Source organism: Bactrocera latifrons, unplaced genomic scaffold (genome assembly GCF_001853355.1).
Source record: "Bactrocera latifrons isolate USDA-ARS-PBARC rearing strain unplaced genomic scaffold, ASM185335v1 scaffold_7, whole genome shotgun sequence".
In the NCBI taxonomy this organism is placed as follows: Eukaryota; Metazoa; Arthropoda; class Insecta; order Diptera; family Tephritidae; genus Bactrocera; species Bactrocera latifrons.
The window spans coordinates 3,821,643-3,849,227 of record NW_017537378.1 but is presented as its reverse complement, the minus strand read 5'-3'; the positions used below and the strand labels follow the sequence as shown (position 1 = coordinate 3,849,227).

The window sequence follows — 27,585 nt, the reverse complement described above, 5'->3', positions numbered from 1 at the left end:
CGGTACATAAAACAACAACTAAATTGAAGATAAATTGGATAATGGAAACATTATATGTAAACGTTCACATTCAAACGCATACCAACCGCTTAAGTATGTACCTAAAATACTGTATTGGCTGGATACCCAAATCAAGATTTACAGAGTCTTGCCTAGCTTATTATCAATCTAGAAACAAAATAAAGGTAATTATTATTTCAATAGGAACTACTGCCGAAATAGTAAAGGTGTTTCAATATTTTATATTACTTATGTGTTTTGTGAGGACTAATAATTACCCAACACCGCTATTACCAAAAGGTTTATTTTTTTTTTTACTGATCAATAAGTTTTTGAAATTCTCAAACACCAAATTTTGTAAAATAATTTTGCTCCCACATTTTCTAGAATTCAATGCATCTTGTCATTACCTTCACGTTCCGCCATTAAATCTCGTAGACGCGCGCGTATCTTCCGGCGTTCTTCGTATGTTGTGGCCTGTTCAAGCTGTGCGAGATTTCATGGATTTTAGTTATGGAATGTTTTCAATTTCAAATTTTCAAAATGACTGTAACGAGGCGAAATAAAATTGCGTGGCACACTTACCAATTCCTTTAAGATTTCTTCGTCCCAGATCTCCTCGATATCACAAGTTGTACGGGTAACTGGTGTTGAAGAGCTTCCAGACTTGGTCGTTTTCGTTATGCGAGTGGTTTTCACCTGCAATTCAAGGCAACAGTAAAGTAAGTAAGTGAATTTGTGGACCGAGGCAGACTTATGTATATTTACTAAATGAAATGAACATACAAAGATTTCTATATGTGTGCATGAATTTATGAAGAGTTCTACAATATTTAAAATTAAGTAGTACGCTTATTTACTATTATAAATACAAATACAAATTGATCCACATATGGGTGTATGCATTTACATAGTATGTGTAGTATGTAGATGAAGAGCCTCATACAATAGCAGAACTCGGAAGTTAATTAAACTCGTGCGAAGGTAAACGAACTCATTTTCCATTAAATTAAGCAAATGACCTTATACAAGTATTTTGTCTCTCTTTTTTCATAAGAAAATTATTGCGTAGTGAATTAAAACTGCAACAATGTGAAAAGATGCAAGGCGTAAAACTTATTCCTTTGTTCCTCTGCCTAATTACACACATACTCTTGTATTTAAAATTTGTGATTTCGTAAATTAATATTTTTCAGTTTATTTGAAATAAATTTTCTAATAAAAATAACTAAGTGCTTTTATATTTTGATGCCTTTTGGAAGACAAAAACACAAATCATGGTCGTCTTATGTATGTAGATAGACACACTGTTGTATGTGTAGGAAAAAACACAAAAAACTTGTAGGACTCTCCAAGAAAAATTTAAAAAATAAATAGCTTCAAAAGGAAGCTACTAAATATACTTTTTAAATTTCCCATTTTAATAAATTTCATTTAATGCGCTCAATTTTCAACAACTTCTTGTTTTTATGATTTCTTACAACCTCATATATACTATACTCGAGTACTTCAGAGAAAAAAAAACAATGAAACAAATAATTATTTCAATTTAAATTGTGAACCATACATTTCCCACAAAAATACGGCCAACCAAGAATTTCACCATTTTTGGTAACAACAATCGGTCGAACGCCAAACAGCCAGCCAAGCGAACGGCCACATGGCAAAATATTTTTTCTCTCGCTTTATTTTTATTTATTTCTGTCGTAAAGTTTCCGACGTTTTCAAATTTTCGAATTTTTGAAAAATAACAAATAGCCGCAACACGCGTTTCTATTTTTGGACGTAAATCATGTTCAATACGTTGAAGAGAAATGCCTCACAGTACATAGAAATGTACGTATGCTACTACGTAACACAAGCAGACATACACTGATAATTAAAACAAGCAGAAAAAAACATTAAACAAAATTCTCAACGAGCATACAGAGCAATGCCAGCCAATGGTGCTGTAGAGGCCGTTGTTCTCAGAAATTCAAATCAAAGAAATGCGAGTAAATGTACATATGCTCTAAATACACCGCTTCTTGCTGAGCATAAGAGTCTTCGAAATGAAAGATTTTTGTAAACAAAACAAATAGTGTCTCACATGTTCTAATTTTATTTATAGAGATCAATTAATTCACCTGCATTTACTAACATTGTGATGCTTTATTTTCCCTCGTCTTTGGCTGCTAGTGTTTGTCTATGTTTGCGAGCAATTATAAAAACAAATGTGTTTGAGAGGCATCAGCGGCTATTGAAAAGTTGCACTAAACTACAATATATGAAATGCAGCGGTTTGCTAACCACTAACTGAACTTTTTCGTTTCAATGAGTTAGTTAAAAACTAGGAAAGGAGCAAGAACACTGCAAATTCCATTCAGAAGTATTTCAGTAACTACGTTGTCACTACAGACACTTATTATATCCAGGTATTCTTCCCATTCTAAAAGTTGTATCAATAAGTATGTGTGAGTTAAAATAATTGATGAGTAACTTGACACATAACTTGGTGTTTGGCAAATTTTTTGGCACAGAAATTAAACATTGCGGCCAATTTTAAGCACTTTGAGATCACAGTTGATACAAAAAAAAATGATAAAAATCAACGAAGCACATATGTATATGAGTATTTATTTATTTAGTGTAGTGTATAAGAAGTTAGTATACTCCCGTTCTTAAGAATACCACGAGACAAAAACCCTTTCTACATTACAGTTACACGCAATTGCCACCCCCACAAAGTGCCATGTTAACGGAATTAACTAAGCACGAAATTAAGATATAAAACTGTAATTTGGTCCAGGGTAAGCAGCAAGGTGCATCTGTAAGCAAAAAATGTTGAAAAAGTGGGCGTGGCGCCGCCTTCTAATAAGTTTAATGTACATATCGCCTAAACCACTACAGCTACAACATCCAGTTTTACCCAGCTCAAGTATTATAAGAACTCCTACCGACAGTGTGTAAATGGAGTAAATCGGATTATAACCCCGATACGGTTTAAAACTGCTAAAAGCGCGACAAATCAATAATTGAATACGCCAGAGACGTTAAATTTACCTCCGAGATGGTATGAGAAGGCTTTATGGGAGCCGGTGTAAAAAATGGGGCGAAAATTAAATTCCAATTGAAACTTTCATTTCCCAGTATATAAATCAATAAATAATTAATATAACGGGATAAAACTTTGCACTAATAATTCCTTTAAAACTGTTCAAGCACCTAGGTACTGAATATGTCCAAAACAAAGACCCCAGTATCTAAAGATGAATGATTGGTGATTGTATGTGAGGTACCTTAATGAAATCCAGAAAACATTTTTTTAATATGTGACATGATAATAGTTAATAAATAACTCAGATATAATACATATAATGCTTTTCGTTTTTCTAAGAAGCCTTTTACCGAATATGTCTGTCATCATATGAGTTATATATAGTATAGGATCAACTTTAAATACCAAGTTAATGGTTTCAAACTTTGTTTACATTGCACTTGGTTTTTTTTTTTTTTTTTTTTTTTTTTTTTTTTTTTTTTTTTTTTTTTTTTTTTTTTTTTTTTTTTGTTTCTTGGACATTTAGTCTACATTCAATATTCTGATCGATTATGATTTCTGACAATAATCCATGCCAAATTTCGTGAAGATATCTTCTCAAATAAAAAGTTTTTCATACAAGAACTGAATTTTGATCGATCAGTTTGTATATGCTATATTATTCAGACCTGAAATTTTTTCGAATATTGTATCTTTGTTTTGGACAATAACCCATGTCATTTTGTGAATATACATACATATATCGACGATCAACGATCAGCCTGTTTATATAGTATATATATTTTATAGGGTCTCCGACGTTTCCATTTGGGTGTCAAAAGTATTGTGGCAACCTGTTCAGTAGTAGTAGTTTCATCTATTTTCAATTATAAAATTCAAAAGAAATAAAAAATTTTCCCAAAAATAATCAAACTTTAACTGTTAATATCTTTTAAACGGTTGGGTTTACGAAAAAATCGTACAGACCTTTTTGTAGAGCATTAAATTTCCTACAAAATCTAAGGAACAAAATATTTTTTCAAGTAGTTGGAAGCCAGATATAAAGTTGTCTATATGATATTAAGAAAAAATAGAAAATTGTAAGTGGGAGGACCTTCCCGTTACAATTAAGAACTCATTCTTGGAGAGGCTTCCCTAGAGGTGTCTAGGAACCCATTTTTCAGAGTATCAAACAAAAAAAATGTTTATTTTTGAATCGCCCAACTGTTTAGGGTATAAAAACAACAAAGCATATGTGTAATTTTAATTAGATTCTCTACGTTTCTAAATACATATGTATGTAAATGCATATATTCTCTAAGTGTAACGTTCTTCTAATTTGAATTAGGAAGTTGCGTTGTGATGTCAAATTCCGTGTACTTGGCATTAAATGAAAGAAGCTATAGATCAACAAAGAACAGCATTAGATTTAATGCATACAAATATAAAAATACATAGACATACATATGTATTTGTAAATATTTATTTAAGGAGACAACGAAGAAATTGCGCGTAAATAAAAGTCATTGGCATTGAACTGACGCAAAATACCAACTCATCGCCATGACCGAGCCAAAGTAATTCTAATTGATACGCGGCTAAATCTGCTTAGACGTATTTTACATAGCCTCACACACACATAGGTGCTAGTGTATGAATGTATATAAATGTATATGAGTACCATGCAGATAATGACCAATGGAAGCTGCGATTGGGAGTCGCTGACATCTAGGGGGAAGACATCAAACAAAATAGATAATGGACGCGCTTTGGCTTAACGGTAGCTCCACAGGGAGTGCAATAAATAGACGGAGTTTAAAACAAATTTTAGAAAATGATATAATTAGATATTTGTATTATTTTAGCATTTTAGCGAATTTGCATAGCCACCCACACTTGTCGTTATGTCGAGATAACGCAGATTTATATGTGTAGACATGTGTACACATATGTATAAATAATTATATTATATTCACACCTACGAGAACGGGGGATTTATATACATATTTTGGCAGCACTAAACCAAAAGCAAGGTCAAATCAACAGCTGCGCAGCGTCTTAAGCCAAGTTGGATTAGTTTTTTCCCCATTTTAAATAATTATTTTTTATAATTTTTGAAAATTTTTGAAAATTTTTGAAAATTAAAAAAATAATTCGTATCGAAGGTGTATTGAACAACAAAATCATTGCAATATTTTTAGACACACCGCGGCGATTTGAGCAAGACCAAATGGGAAAGCAACGCGCAAATTTAAAACTAATATATTTGAAATAGCGAAGTTTTGTAAGAAAAATAACGGTAGCATGCTGGAACGAATTATTATGCAAACTTAAAAAAGCAACTGTTCTTTTTCGGCAAGAAATTGCAATGCTTTCACTGTGCTTACCCTGTTTGGCAGCGGAAGTGGCAGCGGCCTAAATTGTTCTGAGTGCAACAACTCGAGGCGGAATATTTGCACACTCGCGACACGAATTTTGTGTTGTGCAGCGCGTTTGCGTTCCCTGTGCGTTTCGGTGCGTATTTGAAAGGCCAGCCACTGCAGCACGTCCAATTTTTTTCAAAAACGTTTGTAGGTACTTTTGATCGTACGTACGTACGTGTTTGTGTGTGTGTGCTCAAAATAACTGAACAAACCAAAAATAATTTAGTTTCTGTTTTTTTTTTGCTTTTTTAGTTATTAGCTATTATTTTTAGCTGTTTTTTGAATTTTTTTAAGATTTTTGGCACGTCGCACTATCACACGCTATCTGTTAAAGAAATAGAAATGCACCGTTGAATTTTTAGAACATTTTTGTGCATTGACTGAGCACACGTATGTATGTATGTATGTGTAGGTGTGGTAATTGCTTTAGTAGTTGCTCAGAAGTATGCGAAGCATTCGAGTATATGCAAGTGCTCCATATTCTTCGCAGATTTGTTTGGCAGTTGATATCAAAATTTTGTTTAATCAAAATTGCTCGCAATTTAAAATTTAATTCGTGGTATTAAGAAATTGTATGCAAACTTTATGGATTTTTTTTGTTTTTTATTTAAGTAAGTAAATATTATTCAAATATTTATTATAAAATAATATATNTATTTGTACGTATGTATGTAATTAATTAAATACCAGAAACGTAAGTTTTGAAAATTTTTGTATTTTAATTTATAAAAAACTTTCATTTACATGCATGCATACATACATACAAAAATTTGTAATTCCTTTCAACACGATTTTTTGGCTTATTGCATTCAATTATATATATATGCACATATACATATATGTATTGTTATCACTAATTTTCACAAATGCCGTTTTATATCTGCCGCAAAAGTATCTATTTATTACACAAAATATTTAATTAAAATTTGAATTTTTTTTTAATTTATTAAATAAATATTGATAAATTTTTAGTAATTTTCCGCTTTCAAACTAAAATATTTAATTTTAATTTTTTTAAATTTATTAAATAAATATTAATTAATTTTTTGTAATTTTCCGCTTTCATACTCGGCGCAAGTTGGCACCGACAGCGGCAACAGCAGAAAATAAACTGGCCAGATTCTCCTGAAGAAAGTTTCCGACATTTGTTATTTTTGGAAACGCACATTATAATATACAATACAAACAGACAAATGTATATTTTCAACGCTTTTGGCTGTGCGCACACTTTTGTCGGAAATAATTGCAGTATTCACAAACGCGAGCCATAAAACTTGGTGGGTGTAAATTTGCTATTATATTGCAGCGACATAATTGAATAATTTTAAAATGTTTATAATTTTTCTCGTGAAACAATTTAAACACTTTGTAAACCTTGACAAAAACAAAATCCACTGCGGTTGGTATTAAATAAACACGCTTATCGACGCACACTTTTAGCACACAGTGTATGTTGCGTTCTCCACGGAAAATAAACTAAAAAAGAATGATTTGAAAATTTTCGAAAATTTTTCAAACATAAAAATAGTGTGATCATGGCTATTTTTGTCTCGTATTAGAGCATTTCGTTGGCTGTCTCGCTGTGTTGCTGCTCGCCGAAAAGGTGCCGAGAGGGAATACTGGTCCTCGACGGGCTCAACTCAGGTGTACTTATGTACATATATGTAGTATATACATATGTATATATATATATATATATATATATTTGTGCGTAGAGGCTCGTTGCACAAAGGTGTAGTTCACTAATTGCATTCGCGATGTACATACATATATGCTTTTGTATAAACATATAGAGATACATATACATATGCCTTATGACAAATGATTAAATAATCGTTTCGAAATTCGATTTTATACAGTTACTCATTTGACACATTTCTCGCAACGACTTCACTTTATAACAGCACTACATATGCACAAACTGTTATATATGGCACTTATATACATATAAATGGTTGTTTAGCTGCATAGTCACTTGTTTTAAATCTCACTTATGCAGCAATTTATATAATTTTAATATTTAATATACATATATGTATGTATATCTTTCAATTACTTTTTGGTCAATTTATTTTCCGGCAACCTACGCCTTAATCACTTGAGACATACAAGTGATCGATTCCGCCTCCGAGTGTGTACTAAATCAGCGAAAAGCACAAATTGTTGCAGGAAGCTAGGAAGCTGGCAAGCACAAGTATCCGGCGGCACCAAAGCAGTTCGTGCCATATGTACAGAACATAAATAAGAATATATAAATACATCCAATACGCAAATGTGCTAGCGTATGTGCATATTTCAGTGGGCAAATGCATACATATGCATTTACATACATTCAGTTATATGAATTTATGAACAACTGGTACATGCGCTGAGCGAAATTAAAGAGCAGAGAGTGTGGGAGTTCTCACTGCAAGGAAGATGTGGCTTCTCAGCTGCCTTTTAGGGTTTTATTATGATCGTGATTGAAATGGATCAAACTAGTGAACATTGAAGTATAGATTTATTATTTACAACTTAAAGCATTAATTGACATAAATTATTTAAAAAATTAAATAAAAATTAACTTTAACAGCAGAATTGAATTTCGTACTGTCACTTTAAAAAAGTTGAAAAACTGGGACGCCGTGTCTAGAAAGTTCAATGTTTCTATTATTTATTTAGGGAAATCGTGTCTCATTTATTCCCTCAAGTAAGTGCCATATCTTTTTCGCTGGTACTTAGCTAAGTGTAATACAGTAATGTTAAGAATATTTTTCTTTCTATGGACTCACCGCTTTATTCTTCAGTAGGTCTCTGTCGCCATCATCCCCATCGCCGTATGAAGTTTTGGTAATGGTAGTAGTTGTTGTTTGTTTGGTTGTTGGCAAAACACTTTCGACACCTTTCATTATAACGCTGGCACCCAGAAATTTATTCAACAATGAACGCGCCTCGCGATCCTCTGCCGTATCACCTTCCTCTACAACTGTGGTATAAGAGATATTAAGACCATTTAACTCTTATATAACACAACATGTGATAATATGGTTTGTATGCGCTCAGCATTATACTTACCATAATCTGCATTACGCATACGCTCCAGCGCATCATCCACGCTGGTCACCACTTTAGTTTCGCCGCTGTTAAGGAACGAGCGTGTGGACTTCGTCGACGAACGATTACTCAAGTGACATTGGTCTGCGTCGTTATCGTCGTAGTCAGTGAGTATACGCCGCGTTTGTTTCTGACGCAGCTGCACGTTTTGTTCATCATCGGAATCGTCGCGGCGAACATGACTGCTCGATGTTGTGCTATATTTTTCAGTAGTTATTTCATAACCATCTAAATGAGCGAATGTTTTTAACAAATGTGATGGATAATCATCTCATTTATTTCTTATTTACCTCCACTTGGTTCTGATGACGACCCACGGCGGGTACGTAAAATCAAACCGGCCTTTGGGTAGCCACCGGATTTTTCTGTTACTGATTGTGAAGACTCTTTTCGTATGAATTTCTCACTTAGCTCCTTCACTGATCCACGGCGAACATATTTGCTGGACGTTGTAGTAAAGTCCTCTGTGTCTGGCATAATAGCTTCAGGTTTGTCAAAAATCTTTCGAAAATAATACATAGGTTATCATAATATCACAATTTTCATTATGTAGTACTAACGTAATCCTTATCGAGTTTCTCAACTTTTCTGATGACATCTACATTATCCTCTGAAGATTTACGGCTTTGCTCAAGAGTTTTTGTAATTTCTTCGAGTTCATCGGCATTTGTTGAATAAATGTACTCCTTACGCTCAACTTTCGGTTTTGTTTTACTATCTGAATAATACTTCTCCTCGATGACATAGCCTGTGACTTCTACGGAACACAAATTAGAACAATCAATGTACAATTTTTGTTTTTACTTAGTTGCTTGCCAGCCTTACCTTCAGTTGCTTCACAGGGCTGACTCGGCTTCTTCTTTTTCAACGCCTTAATGCCGAATAAAGGCAAACCATTTTCGTCTGTCGGTCCAATGCCATAACTCGAGGTGATTGAATCTTCTTCAAAGTTTCTATTCTGAGTTTGGCGTTGACTGGTTGTCTTCGATGTTGTAACCTTCGTTGCCGTGTTTCGTGTTGACGGCGTAGTTGTCACTTTACGTGGTGCATTACTTGGACTCTTGAGCAGATTTTTACGATCTGCCCAAATGGGGACGTTTTCGTCAACATTCGGCTTACTAGATTTACGTTCGGGTGAGCGTGTGGTTTTAACTGTCGTTACCTTGGATATGTTATATAATTCATCACGTTGTTTCGGCGTTCTTCCTTTTGGACTGATTGTGCGTTGCGATGACGACTTTCTGTCATCAGGACTTCTGATGCGTGTGCTAGGCAAAGTTTTTATTTTAATATCTTGACTATGTCTGCCGTCCCTAACAGGACTCTTAGATTCCGGACTAGAATTGCGTTCACGACTATGATCTTTTTCAAAACGTTCAGAACTCTGCTCAACATGGCGGCGGGAGCTCTTGATATTCTCTTCCGAGTAATCCGTCTGCTCGCTATGTACATATTCTTTATGTGAGGACTTCGAAGAACCAGATATACGACGTATTTCTTTTACTTGTTCGTGAGAAGTTTTTGTTTCGGGACTGTGATCGCGTTCAAAGGGCAATTTTCTGGGACGTTCAGGGCTTTCTGTGCGACCATTTGCAGTTTTAGTATCATATGTGCTTTTTGTAGTAACGTTCTGTTCGCTGTGCAGTTTATTGTGCGACCTTGGGCTTTCTTCAGTACCATATGGGGATTTTCGCGGTGCATTTTGAGTTGCCCTACCCATCTTTGGTGTTTGAACCGGATGTTTTGGACTACCTTTATTGTCATATGGCACTTTCGTTGTTACGACTTCATTAATGGTGTCAGTTTCTTCTTGATGTACATTTGATTTGTAAGTAGATGTTTTGTGAGTTGATCTTATGGAATTAGATGCTTTAGTTTCTGTTTTCCTTTTGTCAACCACATTAGTGTTGAGTGTGTTTTTCTTAACCAAACGTATTTGGGCGCGAATCCTGCGTCTCAGTTCATATGAGGTTACCGTCTCCAAAAGACGCTCCAATACTTCCAATTCGAAAATATTCTCAACATCAATATCCTCAGGAATACTAGCAGTACGCTGCGGTTTATGTGGCACATCAAATTTCACTGCAGTATTTGGTCGACGCTCATAATTGATTTCCGAATCCACCGATGACTTGCGTGAATAGTTATGCTTATTCACTTCTAGTGAATCACGACGACTGTGCTCTAAAGAGCTAACTGTGTGATCCATATATGATGGACGTCTACCAACAGGTGAGGGCGAATTGCTTTCTCCTGGACTTTGACCCTTCGGCGTGGTATTGGTTTCGAAAATGTTGCGGCGAGCGGCAACAGTATCTGATGTTATGCGAGTACGACCAACGGTTGTTGGTGTAGGTGTTGGCGTCTTTACGTGTGAGGGGCGCTCTATAACAGTTTCAACGATTTCAATATCGGAACAATCTGAATTGTGCTTATTTGTGCGCTCGGTTACGTGAATAACATTGGTAGTGCTAGTGGTATCTTTTCGAATAGGGCTGTGAGAGAAAGTTTGGGGTGTTTTCTTTTCCATCAGGAAAGTTTTTCGAGTTGGAGATTCTTTTTGAGTAGGAGAAAACCGTTCAATTTCTGTTTGTACCGTCTCTAAATAATCTTTTGTTTTTGATGAACTTCTGCGACGTGATGTTGATGTAAACTCCGTTTCGGACTCGACGGCTTCGGAATCATGAACGTTGATTTCGAATTCAGTAGATGGTTTCCTGCCATCAAATTGACTATCAAGCTCAGTTTTTGGCTTACCTCTGCTGGGATAAGAAGAGTGAGTGATCGATTCCGTCGATGGTTTTCTACCAGATGTCTTGGGTTCACTCGTTGGTTTACGACCAGTAATAATTTTTGCTTTCGGTTCAACAGACGATTTTGGTATTTTCCTTTTCATATCAGTGGTCTCAAAACGAGATCTGGTTACAGCGACTGACGAAGCTTGTGGTATTGTTGTTCTACGGCTATCAGGCTTGGACACCGGAGTGGATGGTTTGCGCTCAGCTTTAATTTCAATTTTATCACTATCCTCTCTGTTTATTTTTCGTGTTGTATATTCCATCTGCTTTGTTTTAACATTCGTTAATGGATGCTTGCTTGGACCAGTGGGCTCCTTTTTATTGGGCGATTGTGGTCTTCCTTTCACATTCTGATTATTGATTGAAGGTCTGGACAAAATGTCTTTTTGTCGTTTTAATTCAAGTTTGGTTGTATGATCTCTTGTATGAGGAATTACTTCCTCGTGTTCTTCTAGTGAGGTATTATTTTTGGTTGTAGTAAGTTTTACCTCTGAGTAATCACTATACTGATCAGTTTTTGTTGTATTTTCAAATACAGTTGGTCGAGAGAGTATGTCTTTTTGACGTCTTTTCTCAATCTCGAGAGTATGATTCTGTGAAAAAGGCGTTAGTTCATCATCACTAAGATCTTCGGGATACTCTGGCTCACTCTGCTTGGAAATAGTCCTTTCGATCTTAGCTACCAATTCAGGGGACCTTTGCGGCGCAGTTGGAGCCAATTTTTCTGCAGTACTCAAGAATTTATTCACCTTTTGAGACACCGACAAAGTGCAATCATCTGTTCGTAACTCTTCGGCCAAATCAGTGTAGGTGGGGCGTTCAACCTCCCGTATAGGTGTGATGGGTTTCGCTACCTCTTCTGCTGTCTTAATGAACTTGTTAACTTTTTCATCAACTGTCAATAAGCATTCATCATTTTCTGGTACTTTGGGTGTTTTGTCGAACTCTCTACTGAATGGGCTAGATGCTTTGGGTTTCTTAATTTCTTCAGCTGTATGTGTGAACTTGGAAACCTTCTCATGAACGCTCAAAAGGCAGTCATCGTCAAGTCTATCGATAGACGGATAATCAAGACTTTTTGGAGCTTCAATCATAGGGTTATCCAGAATATCATTCTCATCTAAGCCTTCCAATTTCGAAATCTTATCTGTCTTCACCTCTGATATATGGCATTTGATATATTCGTTTGATTCTTCTTCAAAAATAGGAATATTTGTGATTACCGGTTTTTTGCGAGGTTCATCTTCAGGTTCTTGCACAACGTCGGGATAACGAGGCCTACCCGTATCTAAATGCACCGGTACTGGCGTAGGGACAATTTTATTTGGTGATGGCTCACGAGAACTCTTCGCATGTTGAATATCTATTATAACATTCTCCATTTCCTCGCTATTTATTAGTTTATCTGTAGTAGTGAGATTTATGGTCTTGGTGGTGAAGCATTTATTAGGTCGACGATCACCTTTCGGTGTGGGGCTTGGTGCCAATGTATTCACAACAGTTTCTTTTAGCGGTTTATCAGTAATTTTCATAACTTTCTCACTTGTTGATCGAGTCATTTTTGCATCCTTTTCTTTACGAGTAACACTCGGAACCGGCGCAGATTCTTTTCGTTCGGTTACAGGAAGTCTCCGAACCGGTCTTGTGTTTGGTGAAGTTTTATCTGCCGAACTGGTTTTCTTTGTCTGTGGTGCATGTTTCTCAGGGCTCTTTTCAATAGGTTTAGGAGATTTTGGTCCTGAATGATCAATTATGATTTCAGTATGTACGGAAATATTACTCGAACGTCTTCGCTCTGTAAACCGTGAAGGACTAACATCAGGCGAAGAGTCAGATTGCGATTCGGAAGGCTTATTATTTCTGGTGGCAGAACGTAAGCGGTCTTTGATTGTGTGAGTTGGAGACTCTTTTGTGGGCTTTTGATGACCTTTATCGGTATCAACTTTATTGATACGTTCTGACCGCAACTTCGCTGTTGATGTTGGTTTATCTCTTCCAACAATACTTTGATTATCCGGTTTCTCCGCTGACTTGTCAACAAGCTTAGTTTCACTTTTGATTTTTGAAGGTTTATTCGGTTCACGCGACTTAGTCTTTGTTTCGATTGTTTTCAATTCTGTTATCGTGGAGGAGCCAGAAGGATGTTGTCTGACGGGAGATATTTTACGAGTAACTTGAGGCTCGGATGGCTTTCTGGTCGGACTTTTATTAGGACTAGAAGGTTTTTCTTTCGTTACTTGTTTTTTGGTAACCTCAACCACATTCGAGACATTCTCTACTTCTTCTGTATATTGCATATCCCTTTTAGATACTATAGTATCCGGTTGAGACTCTTCGTCCGTTTCTTTTTCCGGAAACTCTGAATCGGTGGTTGATGAATCTTCTGGCTCCTCATTTTGGGATTTTACCTTCTTCGGTGATGGACTGGAAGTTTTAGTAACTATTTTAGAAGACTTTTTAGAGACCGTTTGTTCATCTTCTTCTTTATTTAAATCGGTTTCAGAAATCAAAGTTGTTTTACGACAGATTTCAGTCAAGGGCTCCGTATCTGGAGAACTTCTTTTAAATGGTACAACGGTTTCTTTAGGAACACATTCCACTTCTTCTAGTATCTCATCATCAAGAGTATTGCCGGTTTTGGGTTGTTGTGGTTTCTGAGGCTTAACAGAATCTTTAATATTATTTACATAAGTGGATTCATCATCTTCACAGTCCTCTATTTGAACATCCAATTCTGTGACATTAACGGTAACTGACTCAGTTAGCTCGGATATATCTTCAGGTTTCTTTTTATAAACACCAGGAGTGTCTCCATAGTTTTCCATGCCTAAGATTTGACGGCAACGATCTTCAAAGGTTTCTCTTGGACTAACACCTTTTTTCTTAAAACTTGGAGAACTTGGTTCAGGTTCAGGTGCTTTCGATATAAAAGCTCCATCTGGGGTTTCTTTGTTTTGCCTTTCAATAGTAATAAACTCTTCAATAGTATTTTTTGTATGAGCCAATTTATTAGTATTAAAGAGTTCTTCAACTTTTTTAGTTTCATCGAAAGTGGTTTGCACAAGTTTATCGGAAGCCTCTCGAGGCTTTGCTGTTGTTTTTTCGCCAGGTAAGTTTTGGGAAATTTTAGTAGTGGTAGTCGAAATAATAGTATCAAAAGTTTGTCCAGTTGGTTTTGTGGACGGAATGCGATCCTTAACGTTATGGTCTGGCAAAATCTGCTTAGCATCAGATTTGGGTTTTCCACCATCTGTGAAATTCGGTGAATTAGCTTTGTGAGTATTTTTGTTTGTCGATTCAATTGTTTGCTGTGGGACCTCATCGTCGTTACTCAAGCCCATAACGGATGGCTGCACCAGTTTGGGTTCCCTATCACTGGGTTGGTATTCGGGGGAATGCGACTTGTCTTGAGCAAAGGTTCTTAAAGTTGTTCTAACTGAACTTATTTTCAAAGTATTTGCATTAGTACAGGATTGCTCGTCATCGTCTGTATCATTGGGTTTCGAATAATTATCTATTGGTTCAAAACTTGGTTTATTCGCTTCCTTATTTCGTAATTCTGTTTTTGTTGTAGGAGTATCATCAACTGGAATTCTTTCTCGCTTCCGTTGTTCGAAAGTTATGAATTCTTCATTTACATTTTTAGTTATTTTCGTCTTATCGGTTTTATTGAAAAGCTCTTGAACTTTTTTCGTCTCATCGGTAATCGTTTGATGAGTTGTTTTTGGTTCATCTGTGCGTACCTTTTTGATTATTGTCGTAATAAATGATGAGCTTGTGCTCTCAGTGTCCGAGAAGTCTTCTCTTTCTTGAGTATTATTTGGTGTATTTTCCGGTGTGACCTTTTCAGGCTCAGATGGTGCCGTCCTGAGAGGATTACTTTGTTCATGTTCACTCTCGTTTACATCATCATCATATTCTGAATTGGAAGGTTCTGTAGTAAGTGGTTTTGTTCTTTTTGGACCAGGCTGATATTTATCGGTAGATGCTACCACTTGTGTTTTAGTAACTCTAATTTCTGTTGACTTAAGATTCTCCTTTGTTGGTATTTTCTTTGTTGGATTGTTATCAGTAGGTGCGGGGTACTCATCGCGTGGTTCGTGCTTTAAAGTATTGGTATATATCGGCTTTTGTTGCGACAATTTTGTTGGTCTATCTTCGTCAGGAGTTTTATTATTGGGTCTGGTAGGAGAAACGTTGTCTTTGCGAGTTTTCGTGACCGTAGTAGTAATAGTACTGGTTTTGATTACGTTGTCTTCAGAAGTAATTGAAGTATCTTTCTCCGGTTTTCGTGTAGGACTAGATTCAGGTTTCTTTCCTGTTGGTCTCTTAAAAGCAGGTTCTTTTAGGGATGCACCCGTTGGTTTTCTATCCACAGGTTCATCGTTTTCTTTACAGACCGATTTCAAAGTTATATCTGAGAGAGTTTTTGAGTTCGTTGGTTTTCTAATCGGACTGCGATCAACGACGTTCGGTTTTAATTTTCCTGTATCACTTGGTTTCCTCTCAGATGGCTGTTTTGGAATACTTTGATGTGGTTCGATATCATCGCCAATAACATTTGAATTTTCCTTCCGTGTAGTTTTTGTTGTTACGGAGGTATCGAATTTATTTGAAGAGGTAAAATCGGAAGTTTTTCGAATTGGACTTTTAGGTTTCTCCGTATACTCAATGGGATGTTTATCAGATGGTTTTCTTTCTTTAGGTCTCCTGTCCGTTGAATCTAGTGGTTTTGCCGAAGTAGGTTTCTTGCCGACCGGTCCGGAAGGTTCTTTTCCATTCGGCTTTCTTACATCATTCTCAATTGTTACAAAATTGTTTTCATTAGATCGCAGTTTTTCATTTCTCGTACCTTTAATGGCCACAATCTCCTTCTGTCTGTTTTGATCTGTTCGTTTAATAGTTTCTTCTCTAATTACCGGAAAATCAGACGTATCAACTAGTGTTTCTTTTATATAATCATCATCTTTAGGACGGTTTTCTCGCGGTTTTGAAGATCCATCCTTTACAGGATAGGGTCGTTCGTTCGAATCTAGAATTGTATTTTGCCAATCTGTATTTTCAAATTCACTTTCTCTCACAACAGTCCTACGCCCAACACTAGATTCTTTTCTGTTTGGTTGACAAATGGTTTGCGGACTACCACTTGGAAGTGGTCCTGATGGTGAACGATTACGTTGTTTAGGTTCGATTACGTATGAACTTAGTGGTTGTTTATGGATGGGCTCTTCGTGGTTAACATCTTCGAAATCATCCCGAACTGGGGATGTTGTTTTGGGATGAGTGCGATGTATGTTATTACTTGGTGCTGGTGAATATGGTGACTTCTCTGTTGAAAATTACAGCGAATGAAGCATTAATCACTTTGTCAGTGATGTTACAATACGATACGAGTACATATTATTAGTCATATTTTCCAAACTACTCTACGATCGTGTTATTTCTTGGTTAAACAATTTGTATTCTACTTTTAGCTGATGGTGTTAATAAAAGCTTACCATGCAACCTTTACTTCTATTTTATTTTATATGTAGTCACATCGGTCGCATGCTTTAGGTGTTTAAGCTTCGTTTTGTCTTGGAAGTTTCTAGGTGTTCCTCTGTAACTGTTTGTTTCGGTTGAATTGGTTTTTGATATTTTTTCATAGATCGTGACCTTTAAGTCTTCGTATGTATGTATGTAAGTACATGTGTCAATTTATTTTTGTTTATGGTAAGTACTTCTTATGATATGTCTCTTTCTCTTTTTTTGTGAATTTAGAATTATGTTAAAAATCTCGTGTAATAGTGTTGTTTTTCTGCGTTATTGTTTTTGTTTTGTATTGGCAAGCAAATTTTGAATGTTTATATCTTCTTACCGTCAACATTGTTTGGTGTTGCTTTGTCGGACGGACCGAGTTTGTAAAAGTGTTTTTTTAAGCATGGCTCCTCGACCACCTCGTTGCCGAGGAAGCTGGCGTCATTTGCGGTAAAGTGGGTTTTTGTGATGGTTAGTGGTTCGTTAATAATAGGAAATGTGTTTTCGGCTTTCTTAGATTTTTGATTATCTGAAGGATAGACTGCCATTTAGTTGTAATGTGCTTTCTATATTTTACTTCGTACCTGGTTTTGGCACTTCTCCTGGACTCTTTCTAGTTGTTGTGGTGCGTGTGGTGGTCGTTGTGATGGTCTTTGTGGGAGACGGCGACTTTGTGGGGCGCTGCTGGGGTGTTAAATCAATTGTTTCGTTAGAACCATTCACGTTACGAGTTTTAACAACAGTTTGCTTTGTAACGACAGTTTTACCAACACTCTTACTTGGCGAAGAACGCGTAACTGTGCCTGAACTGATGCGACTTGTTTCGCTGTCATGGGAACCTTCTCGGCCATCTCGTCGGAATGTCCTGGTCGATGAAACGCTGGAACGCGGTGTGGTCCGATGATGATCTGTACTATCCACTGGTGACGAACATCGTAGTGAAGCGGCAAAGGCACGATGGGTGGCGTCGACATCCCTCTCCTTCGAAATCAGGCGTTGAGAAGAGTCTGTCGTACTCGTAGGTTTCCTTGTGGGTGTTGTATTCGGTTGTATTCTTTGTGGTTGAGTTGGCGTAAGCTTGGGAGCGTTAGTATCCCTAGTTGATGGGAAGCCACCTGACGGTGTTGAGAAATCCGGTGCAGTTTTCTTGGGACTTCTTACAGATGGAAAACCATGTGTAGAAAAATCATCTTTTGGCTGATGTTGACCTGGGTTGCTCGGGTAGTCTCGAGAAGGTGTACTTCCTCTAACTGGTGCCGACTCCCTAACAGAGGGAAAACCGTGAGTCGAAAAATCTTCGGATGGTTGGGCCTTTCGGGGACTACTGGGATAATCACGTGTAGGTGTGCCCTGTCGACGATATGCATCATTGGTGGGTGCAGAGTCTCTTACCGATGGGAATCCATGTGTGCTGAAATCCCCTGGTTGAGGAGTAGGTGGAAAAGTAATTTTGTCTGGTTGGCGTAAGCCTGACGGTGTATGATGATCGTAATTACCAGCAATTTCTGTTTCAATAATATGCTCCCTGTTTGTATTATGTTTAATCACTTTCTTTGTTTCCGAGCTCACTACTATAACATTTCCATCTTGGTCAACGGTTCTTGAAGGCACAGGTTGTCCTGAATTCGGTCTAGCCACATCTTTGGTAGATGGAAATCCGCTTGTGGAGTATTCTGGTGATTGTTTTATCGGACTACTCGGATACTCCTTAATAGGGGCACCATATCTTGGCGAATCTCTACCTCCAGTTAATGGTTCGTTTACTGCGGGAAACCCACGGTTAGGATAACTTTCAGGACGAACATTAGAATCTCCATCAACTACTACTTCAGTTTCGATAACACGCTCTGCATTGGTCTTATATTTTGAACTGCGCGTAGATTCAGAACTTACAATTATCACATCACCATCCTTGGTGGTAGTAATATTTGTGTTTGGTCTTACTGCGGGAAATCCATGTGGTGCATCTGTGCTCGGCTTATTTGTGGGAGTCACAGTTCGTTGTGTTATACGCTCCACCTCAGAAGGACGTGGACGGTCGCTTGGGTATTCTTGCGTTGGTTTATTTGATTTCACCGAAGGAAACCCATGAGTACTAAAATCAGGTTGTGAGCCGATATGTGGACGTTCAGAAGGATATTCTTGAGTGGGCTTATTCGGCTTCACTGAAGGAAATCCATGAGTAGAAAAATCCTTGTTAGGTAAATGACCACTCGGCGGCTTACCTCTGATACCAGGAGCCTGTGAAGAGGGTGGCTGATCCGAAAACTCCTCAATAGTTTCTGATGTCGTTTCAGTGGAGAATTTACGGCTTGATTTTTTCACCGATGAAAATTTAGTCTCGACATTAGTGGTTTCATCCACAAAATGATCGGCCGGATGTGAAACCGCTAAATCTTGAGGGTTTGGTTTGCGCAAGAAAGGTTCGGCGTTATCGACGACATCGTGTTCAGGTCGTCTTGGAGTATTATTCGAATACACATTATTGCGCACGTTTTGTTGACGATTGTATACATTATCTTCGGTCTGCTCACGTCTTTGCTGTTCGTTTCTATGTTGAGTGCTGCTCTGGCTCGTAGTAGAAGTCGTACGTTGACGTTGAGTATCCACTGTAGGACGTAACTCTTCCGTTTCGTAACGTTTATTCTTGACGATAGTACCATCAGGTAAACGCTTAACGGTAGTGATCATCTTAACATTCGGTTTCGGATACTCAACCGTGTTCGAGATAATCTCACCAGGTTGTGCCATAAGATGCTGGACATGTTGCTGATATTCAGGTGAAGCCTTATCCATATCTACAACACGTCTGTTCTGCTCCTTCGTCTGTTGAGTCTCAACATTACGGCTTGTAGACGATTCTTGACGATTACTGTTGAATTCCTGATGTTGTTGCTGGACACGTTGCTGATGTTGTTGGTGTTGTATGTTTTGTTCATATTCTTGCTGCTGTAGTTGTTGTTGTTGTCGAATCTGCTGATTATATTGATCTTGCGTGAGTCGTTGATGATCTTGATGTTGTCTCTGAGTATTATCCATAAGATATCGACCATCGTTTGGATCGGCACCACCATATTCGATAGTGGATGACGAGGATGTCACCTGCGATGAGGAAGATGTTGTAGTTGAGCTAGTTTTCATCTCAGTGCGCCCGGAATTTTCATCGCCAACCACTACACGCTCTTGCAAGTGAGTATTGGAGCTTTCCGATGCCTTCTTAACGAAGTTCTTATCGTCCCCTTGATGAGAAGCACTTGCGCGTTGCTCGTTTCGGCCGCGGAATTCAGCGGTGCCTCCATTAATCTTTTCAACGCCTGTAAGCATGCAATTAAGGAGGGCAACACACATACATATATGTAAATATATTTAAAGTATATATTTTTTAAAAATTATATTTACTTATTTCTGCTTCGATTAATGGTTGGGTAAAGTAATGGAATAATAGAAGAACATAAAGAGCAGTCATAAAAGAAGTGTACTTACCATCTGTGGTAGCCAAGGTTTCGGTACGATATGCGCGTCCATCTGGACTCACCTCGGACGAAGTTTGAACGTCCCAACCAGTTGTATTGGGATGATTCAGGGTCATGGAGTGGAATTTCAAATCATTTATGGGACTCACTGAATCTCGTACTTCTTTTGATTTCAAGCTTTGAAAATTTTGACCCACCAAAGAATCGCCGTGCGACGAGTTCAACGGATCTTTAGCGTAGTTGCCAGCCATGATTTCGCCTTGATATAAGTCACGTAAACGCGATTCACGCAATTTATATAAGTGGGAACGAATTTCCTTCTTTTGATCGATGTCCGGTGTTTGCTGCCACTGGAATATGAGAAGACAAATATGAAGAAAATTAGTTCGGAAATTATGAGAAATGAAAACAGCAACTATTTTTTTTTTTGTTCAATGAAAATGCAATTCTTTAAAGTGGCCTAAAATAGTTTAGTTATTCATTCATCTGTGTGTATAGACGATAATATCGAATTAGTGCAGGAAATTCAACGCGTAAGCAATTTGCTGAGAACAAAGTCTTCTGAGAGGCTAAACTATTACAAAATAAATAATTTCTGGGTCTGAAGCTGTTTCATACCAATCATTATTATAATGGCGATCTTATCTTTCTCTCTTCTCCCATACAATTGCATAATCATATTTGTTATATGTACATATTTCTATAGATACTGATCTAATTATTGAATTACATCAGTCACTGAAAGTAAAATTACTTCTGGATAAGTCCCACACAAGCAACAAAAACTGCAAAATAATAAACTGTCAAAAGTTCGATAAAAAGTTGCTGCTGTCGCCAAGTAAACTACCGCCATACTTGGTTATGCATTAGTTGCATCGCCGACAACACCACCGCCGCCAACAACAGCCACATGAGTGACGCTCCTACACCGTTTTCAATTAACACAATATATACACATACATACATATGTACTTACTTATGGTTATAGCATTGTTACAATTATTAAAACGTGTCTGGAATTAGAGTTACTTAATTGTACAAACTGCACAGCCTAATTGCTGTCTCTTATACACATCTAGATGTGTATAAGAGACAGCATATGTACTTACTTATGGTTATAGCATTGTTACAATTATTAAAACGTGTCTGGAATTAGAGTTACTTAATTGTACAAACTGCACAGCCTAATTGTACTTATACACAGAAATAAGCTGTGGGCAAAAATTAGTAAGACTTTAATATTTTATTTCTAGGTTGGTATGATTATCAGTGACACCTTTACTAAATATCTCATCAAAATAATCATAGTATTTAGTATAAGCCTGTCTTTCTGAAGTACATTAAGTTCATTCGTCGATTTTCACGATAAATGAAATTATTCAACAAAGAAATTCCATTATTTATTGTGTGCGGAATCACATTTGTGATTCCGAAACGTTCCAAATGTTTGAAAATGTCGGCAAATAATTTTGATTGGTACAAATTATTCAGAGATGGGTGAGAACGCGTTGACGACGAACCACGTCCAGGGCGGCCATTAACATCAACAGATGATCAACACGTCAATAAAATAAATAAGTTGGTGCTTGAGAATCGACGTTTAATGACCAGAGATCTTACCAGCATTGTTGGAATATCGGAAGGATTAGCAAAAACCATTTTGAAAGATCATTTGGGTCTAAGAAAAGTGAAAACGCGGTTGGCTCCAAAGCAGGTAAGTTTTTTAGAAAAACAGCGTCGCGATAACGTCTGTAAACAACAACCTATCAGGATGTCAGGAAAGCTATTATTACTAGGGAAAAGCTTTTGATCTATGCTTACAACCAGGAAACAGACTATCAATCTGTCGAATGTCGTTGCAAAGCTCAACCGAGGCCGCAAACATCAAGTGAAATCACGTCAAAAATCAAGATTATGTTGGCAGTTTTCTTCGATTATCGAGATGTGGTGCTCTTTCCGACCGGCCAAACTGTCAGCAGGGAATACTATATAAGTGTTATGCGTCGTTTGAGTGAAGTTATTTGTAAAAAGAGGCCGGCAGCTCTTGGTTTTTGCCCCACTATAATGTACCGTCACATACGGCATTGATGCCTCGTGAGTTTTTCGCCAAATTATCAACCAATATTGTGCCGCAGCCACCATATTCGCATGATTTAGCTTTTTGTGACTTCTGGCTATTCGGCAAACTCCTGGGAAACCGTTTTTAGTCAATTGAAACCATTAAAAGGAGATTAATTTTACTATTTTTTGCTCATATAGTTGGCAAAGAATTTAATATTGCTCTTTATTTTATTTTTGTATTGACTGAATTTCGCATTGGGTCTCATTGGTTTGAAAACAATGAATTACTTAATTCAATAATGTTATTATTGCCTGTTGATTAACAAAATTTCGTGAAACTCTCTCAATCAACAGTCAATATCTAAATGAATAAAACAAACGAAGTCAAATTCCAAATATACTCACCAGCCTGAAGTCTTATCATTTTTCTTTTTGACGATAGGACCCTATATTTAATCAGCTGTTGCAAAAGAAAAGTATCTGGCAATTTTAAGTATATTATTGCTTTCCTTTTACTTTTAAGTATATTTTTTAATTTACATATGTATGTATACAAATTGTTTATACAAACATATGTACATATTATATACAAGTACGTACATTTCATATTGTGCTTCATTGGCGATAATGTGCAATTTAGTGATGATGTATTCATTTATTTATAAATTTAAGAGGTCACTGATAACTGTAATGCAGAAATACTCACTTGCACACATACATACATACATAATGGCTATTGTCATAAAAATTACTAAGGTAAACAAATTATTTATTTACACAAGAGAGCAAAATCAGAGAGTGTTAGCGTTCCAGCGAATTTGTGAGTTATTTGATTTTGCTCTCAGTTATGACTTACTAAACATCATAATCGTTATGTAGGTGTAGGTGACCGCTCGGTCATGACACAACTACTTGTTTACGTTAATTAAACTTGAAAATTATTATTCTATGAAGTTGTTTATTTATATACATATGAATGAACGTACAAACATACAAACATTTTATTATTATTTTTATTTTTTAACTGTGAGCACAAATATTAGTAGACGCAAATCCAAAAATGATATCACCGTTCATGCAAAAGCAAATATTGACTACACAGACACACATACATACACATATATACATGTATGTATGTACCATACACATATGTTGTGAAAGTAAAAAAGCAAACGCAAAGCTTATGAACGCACACGACAACTCCATGCGAAGCTAATAATTCACGGCAATCTCGGCCGTAAAAAGCAACTAAAATTATAATATTTATAATTTTGCACAAAAAACAAAAAAACAAATAGAAACAACAGTAAGTCCAACCTTCATAATGGAGAGTGAAAAGTGCAAACCAGCTTTCTTTGCTATACAATATACATATATCGTGATACATATACACGCACGGACAGGGACAAGCTTGTAGGCGGTAAATTTCTGCGAATTATTGTTTATTTAATATTCGCTCTGAGTTATGTATTTACTAGTTTTTTTTTATAATTTATTTACCTGTCTGAAAAACCAGTCCAGCTAGACTTGAAATTACGAAATGAAGTTTAAAATTTTTCATTTCTGGGAGGGCAATTAATTTAGAATTTAAGAAATATGACTAAACCGGTATTTATGCCATTTGTGCCAGTTAATCACAAAAGGTTTTCGAAATGAAACATTTTTAGCCACTCAAACTCCTTTTGAAACCCATGTCAAAGCATAAATGCTCTAAGAACTGTGAATCCAAGATCCAAAATCAATTAGTTAAAAATTAAATATATTTAAATTTTTATTGTTGACAATGACAATTGTGCTTTCCAAAGAAAACCAAAACCAAGAACCGAACCAAGGTTTGCAAATGCCACGGTTTACCAATTCGACGGTAGCATCTACAACTTTTCGGAAAATATTTAAAATTCTACAATAACATCAGCAGTATCAGAGAAACATGCTCTGTATAGTAATAATATAACTCATATTTAACGCAATTTTATGCTATGTAGTATACCTTAAAACCCTTCCAATAGAATATTTATAGTCTTAAAAAAACATATTACGTTTCTCAAAAAGTTTGTAACACCCAGAAGGAAATGTCGGATAATCAACAAGTATACAAACGATCAGCGTGGCGAAATGAGGCTATTTAGTAAATATATGTATTTAGCCTTGTTCATATGTCTATCAACATATGTATAGTCCTTCAGTTTATAGAAAATCGATCTGAAATTTTACACACATAACTGTAAATCTGAACTCATCGATACAAATGCAAACAAGATAACTACGAAATTTGCTTTTTTGCACATGGCTGCTATTCGAACTAACACATCAAAATCAAGATGAAAATCTTCATAAAAAGTTTTTTTCTTCATTAATCACTTTTACTTACTTACTTACAAATGTATAAGCTAAAGGTAAACTGAAAGTTATCATACTTCCACATAAATGTAATAAAGATCTTCAAAATGTTAAAATAACTCCATTCCCCAATTAACGCCTTTTCATAAAGACACTAGAAACGTAAGTATGTATGCATGTTCACAGTGGCAAAGCATGCTTCAGTATATGTATGTATGTGAGTGCAAATTAATGTACAATCAAGTGTGTCACCAAAAAAAAAAATCTTTTTAATTCGATTATTGTGTTTTTTGACACGGTTTATTGCAAAAAATTCCGGCTTGAGCATGGCCATTGCCGACAGACGATTTGCAAAATGACGTAATTTCTAAAAATTTCGCTTTTCGCTCAACAACATGAAAGCAAACAAATATGCACAAAATAAATAAATAAACACATATGTATATAGTTGTGCCAAAAACAAGCGAAGCGTCGCATTGGCAGCAAAGCTCGCAAGAAGTCTTAAGTCGAGCCGCAGGTGTGAGGTACGGAACCTGCGCTGCCAACCTGTTGTCTGCTGTTTGTGATGGCAGTGCGTTGATGAATTGCTCCGCTGCGCTGCGCTAAATTGCTTAAATGATAAAGTATTTATATTCTGATGAGGACTTTCGTGTCATTTCGAGGTCAACGCAACACGGGCATTTATTAATTTCGTTCCTATTTTATTTAGAATTTTGATTTCATTTACTTTAATATTCTTCAACGAAGTTAATTGTTTGAAGGTATTTTTTGGCTTTTTGTGCATTTGTTATTATTATTACTATATGAACATATAGTACATACAGACTCAAAGATGTATTAAGTGCGAAATAATTGGTCTTATAATGGCACCTGCCATAATACACATTATGGTGTGTAAAAATTTGTGTATGTATATTTCTGTACGTGCAAGACCGTAATTATGTCAGTAATAATAACATCGGCGGCAGAATAAATAGCGCCGACAGAGGCTGCAACAGCGGCAGCACACCTACGTCATCGTTAAAGCCAGACTTCAGTGTCAGCTCGCATTTGGTTAACAAAGGTACTGTTAGAGCGAACATGCATATACATACATACATATGTATATGTACATGCATACAAAAGCGTGGGTACATGTGCGACGCGGAAAATGAGTGCTTTAAGTGCTCCATAACAAATTGCTGTTAATAATTGTAGATACAAGTTCGAGGTGAACGTGAAAAAATTAAAAAATAATTATAACAACAATTGCGACGACCTAATTGCGAAAAATGCAATTGTGTTTGCGGGAAAAATGTACAAAAATTATTTAATAATTGCAGATTTTTTGATGCTTTTAAGATATAAAAGGTGAAAAAGCTCCAGGCTGCTCATAGCACGATTCTTTTATAATAATAAGTAGTTAATTAATCTCAAAAATTAAATTTCTTATTTACAAGCTAACAAAAAAAATTTTTTTTATATTTTTTCGCAAAACATTTTATTCGAAAAATGATACCATATAAACCTATGTATGTATGTGTGTGTTTGTCTAAATTTAATTATTGCTAATAATATACGCGGCTTCACATTTATTCACAGTTTTAAAGTGAAACGAATCTACAAATGAGCTGACGGTTTAATCGTCGAGCCATCTATTATTGCTCTCGCAAAATTTAAAACCAAATAAAAATCATTAAAAACAGGCAGGTAGTGATTTAAATATTAGATGCTTTCTAAAACCTTGCAAACGCATACATATGTACATGCATACACAATAATGAAATTAGCAAATATGATCATACAAATTGTGATTCTTATGGCAGTGGAGATTAGCAAAAACTAAGTTATATACAAATATCCGCGCAATGGAGGAGGTGAGGATGTCTTATCGGCACATTTTGAATATATTGACTTTAAAATCTATGTTTAAGAACAGGTCCTGGTTCATCACATAACTTGTTGACAATTTCCCAACAGCAATATGCGTTTGTATGTATGCATGTTTGTACTTTTGTAAAATGAACGAATTTAAATTTGCTATTTCTCCGCATTCATTAGCATTTTAACACAATTAACTGACATAAACTACTTTCTAAACAAATTCGTTTAATCTATATATTTCGTTTTAGTGATTTGGTGAATATATTAATTATTGCGACTCTATATAGTCATTATTGCATAAGACTTTTATGGTCGACGTTACCAGCTTTCTGTACAGTTACAGGTGTATAGGTACATATCATATCCAACTTGGTTAATAATTGGGTAATTAAGCGAATCTCAGATGTTTAATAATTAACACAATTTATTTTACAAGCAACTATTGATCCAATTCAATTATAACTAACATTAATGCGAGGATCATACGTGGAAACGTGGATTAGTCATAGAAAATATAGTTTCAAAAATCGAATATCATGGAGAATTCAACTTTAAACTCTAAAATAAAATATTAACAAATATTGGTACGAAAAATTATACACATATATAGCTTTTGACTTCTTATTCGGGACAGTTGAAAAAAAGTTACAGCTGTTCAAAAATGAATGAAAATAATGAAGAAATTAGTTATAATTTGAAATTTTTGTATAAAAAGGGAAGAGTGCCACGCAAGCCACCAATGAAATTTGTGAAGTTTATGGAGACGATATGGATTCGTGGTTCGCTCGCTACCGAACTGGAATTTTCGAAATTTTGATTTACACTGATGAAAGTTTTATACTGATGGAATAATATCTCCAGCGGGAAAAATGGCAAAAAGTGGTAGATCAAATTGGTACTTATTTGTTTGTTTATTTATTATTATAAATAAAATAATCATAAGTTAAAGTTCGATTAGAAATACGAAAAGACTTTTTCGACTACCCAATAATTTATTACTT

At 36.0% G+C, this 27,585-nt stretch overlaps 1 protein-coding gene and 1 long non-coding RNA gene across 13 annotated transcripts in view; both read right to left on the bottom strand.

The window, feature by feature from the left end:
- Window positions 1–27,585, bottom strand: part of LOC108975828 (smoothelin-like protein 1) — a 58,051-nt gene that overhangs the window by 13,590 nt on the left and 16,876 nt on the right. For 5 of the 11 annotated variants that reach the window (XM_018944571.1, XM_018944566.1, XM_018944570.1 and 2 more), the window contains 10 exons: window positions 20,331–20,670; window positions 17,432–20,161; window positions 17,188–17,376; window positions 9,358–16,659; window positions 9,093–9,289; window positions 8,823–9,033; window positions 8,494–8,760; window positions 8,211–8,404; window positions 586–699; window positions 411–486 (listed from right to left, as the gene is read on the bottom strand). In XM_018944571.1, the coding sequence (XP_018800116.1) occupies window positions 411–486; window positions 586–699; window positions 8,211–8,404; window positions 8,494–8,760; window positions 8,823–9,033; window positions 9,093–9,289; window positions 9,358–16,659; window positions 17,188–17,376; window positions 17,432–20,161; window positions 20,331–20,670 (11,620 nt within the window). Of the gene's footprint in view, window positions 1–101; window positions 169–410; window positions 487–585; window positions 700–7,495; window positions 7,589–8,210; window positions 8,405–8,493; window positions 8,761–8,822; window positions 9,034–9,092; window positions 9,290–9,357; window positions 16,660–17,187; window positions 17,377–17,431; window positions 20,162–20,330; window positions 20,671–27,585 lie in introns of those variants that run through there. The other 6 variants (XR_001993896.1, XM_018944574.1, XM_018944569.1 and 3 more) reach the window with 6 other exon arrangements.
- On the bottom strand, window positions 5,672–6,896 carry LOC108975830. 2 transcript variants are annotated; one of them, XR_001993898.1, is made up of 2 exons: window positions 6,814–6,896; window positions 5,672–5,764 (listed from the first exon to the last, which is right to left on the bottom strand). It is a non-coding gene; the product is annotated as an uncharacterized LOC108975830 (long non-coding RNA). The 2 variants fall into 2 exon arrangements; XR_001993897.1 differs by lacking the exon at window positions 6,814–6,896 and adding an exon at window positions 6,508–6,556.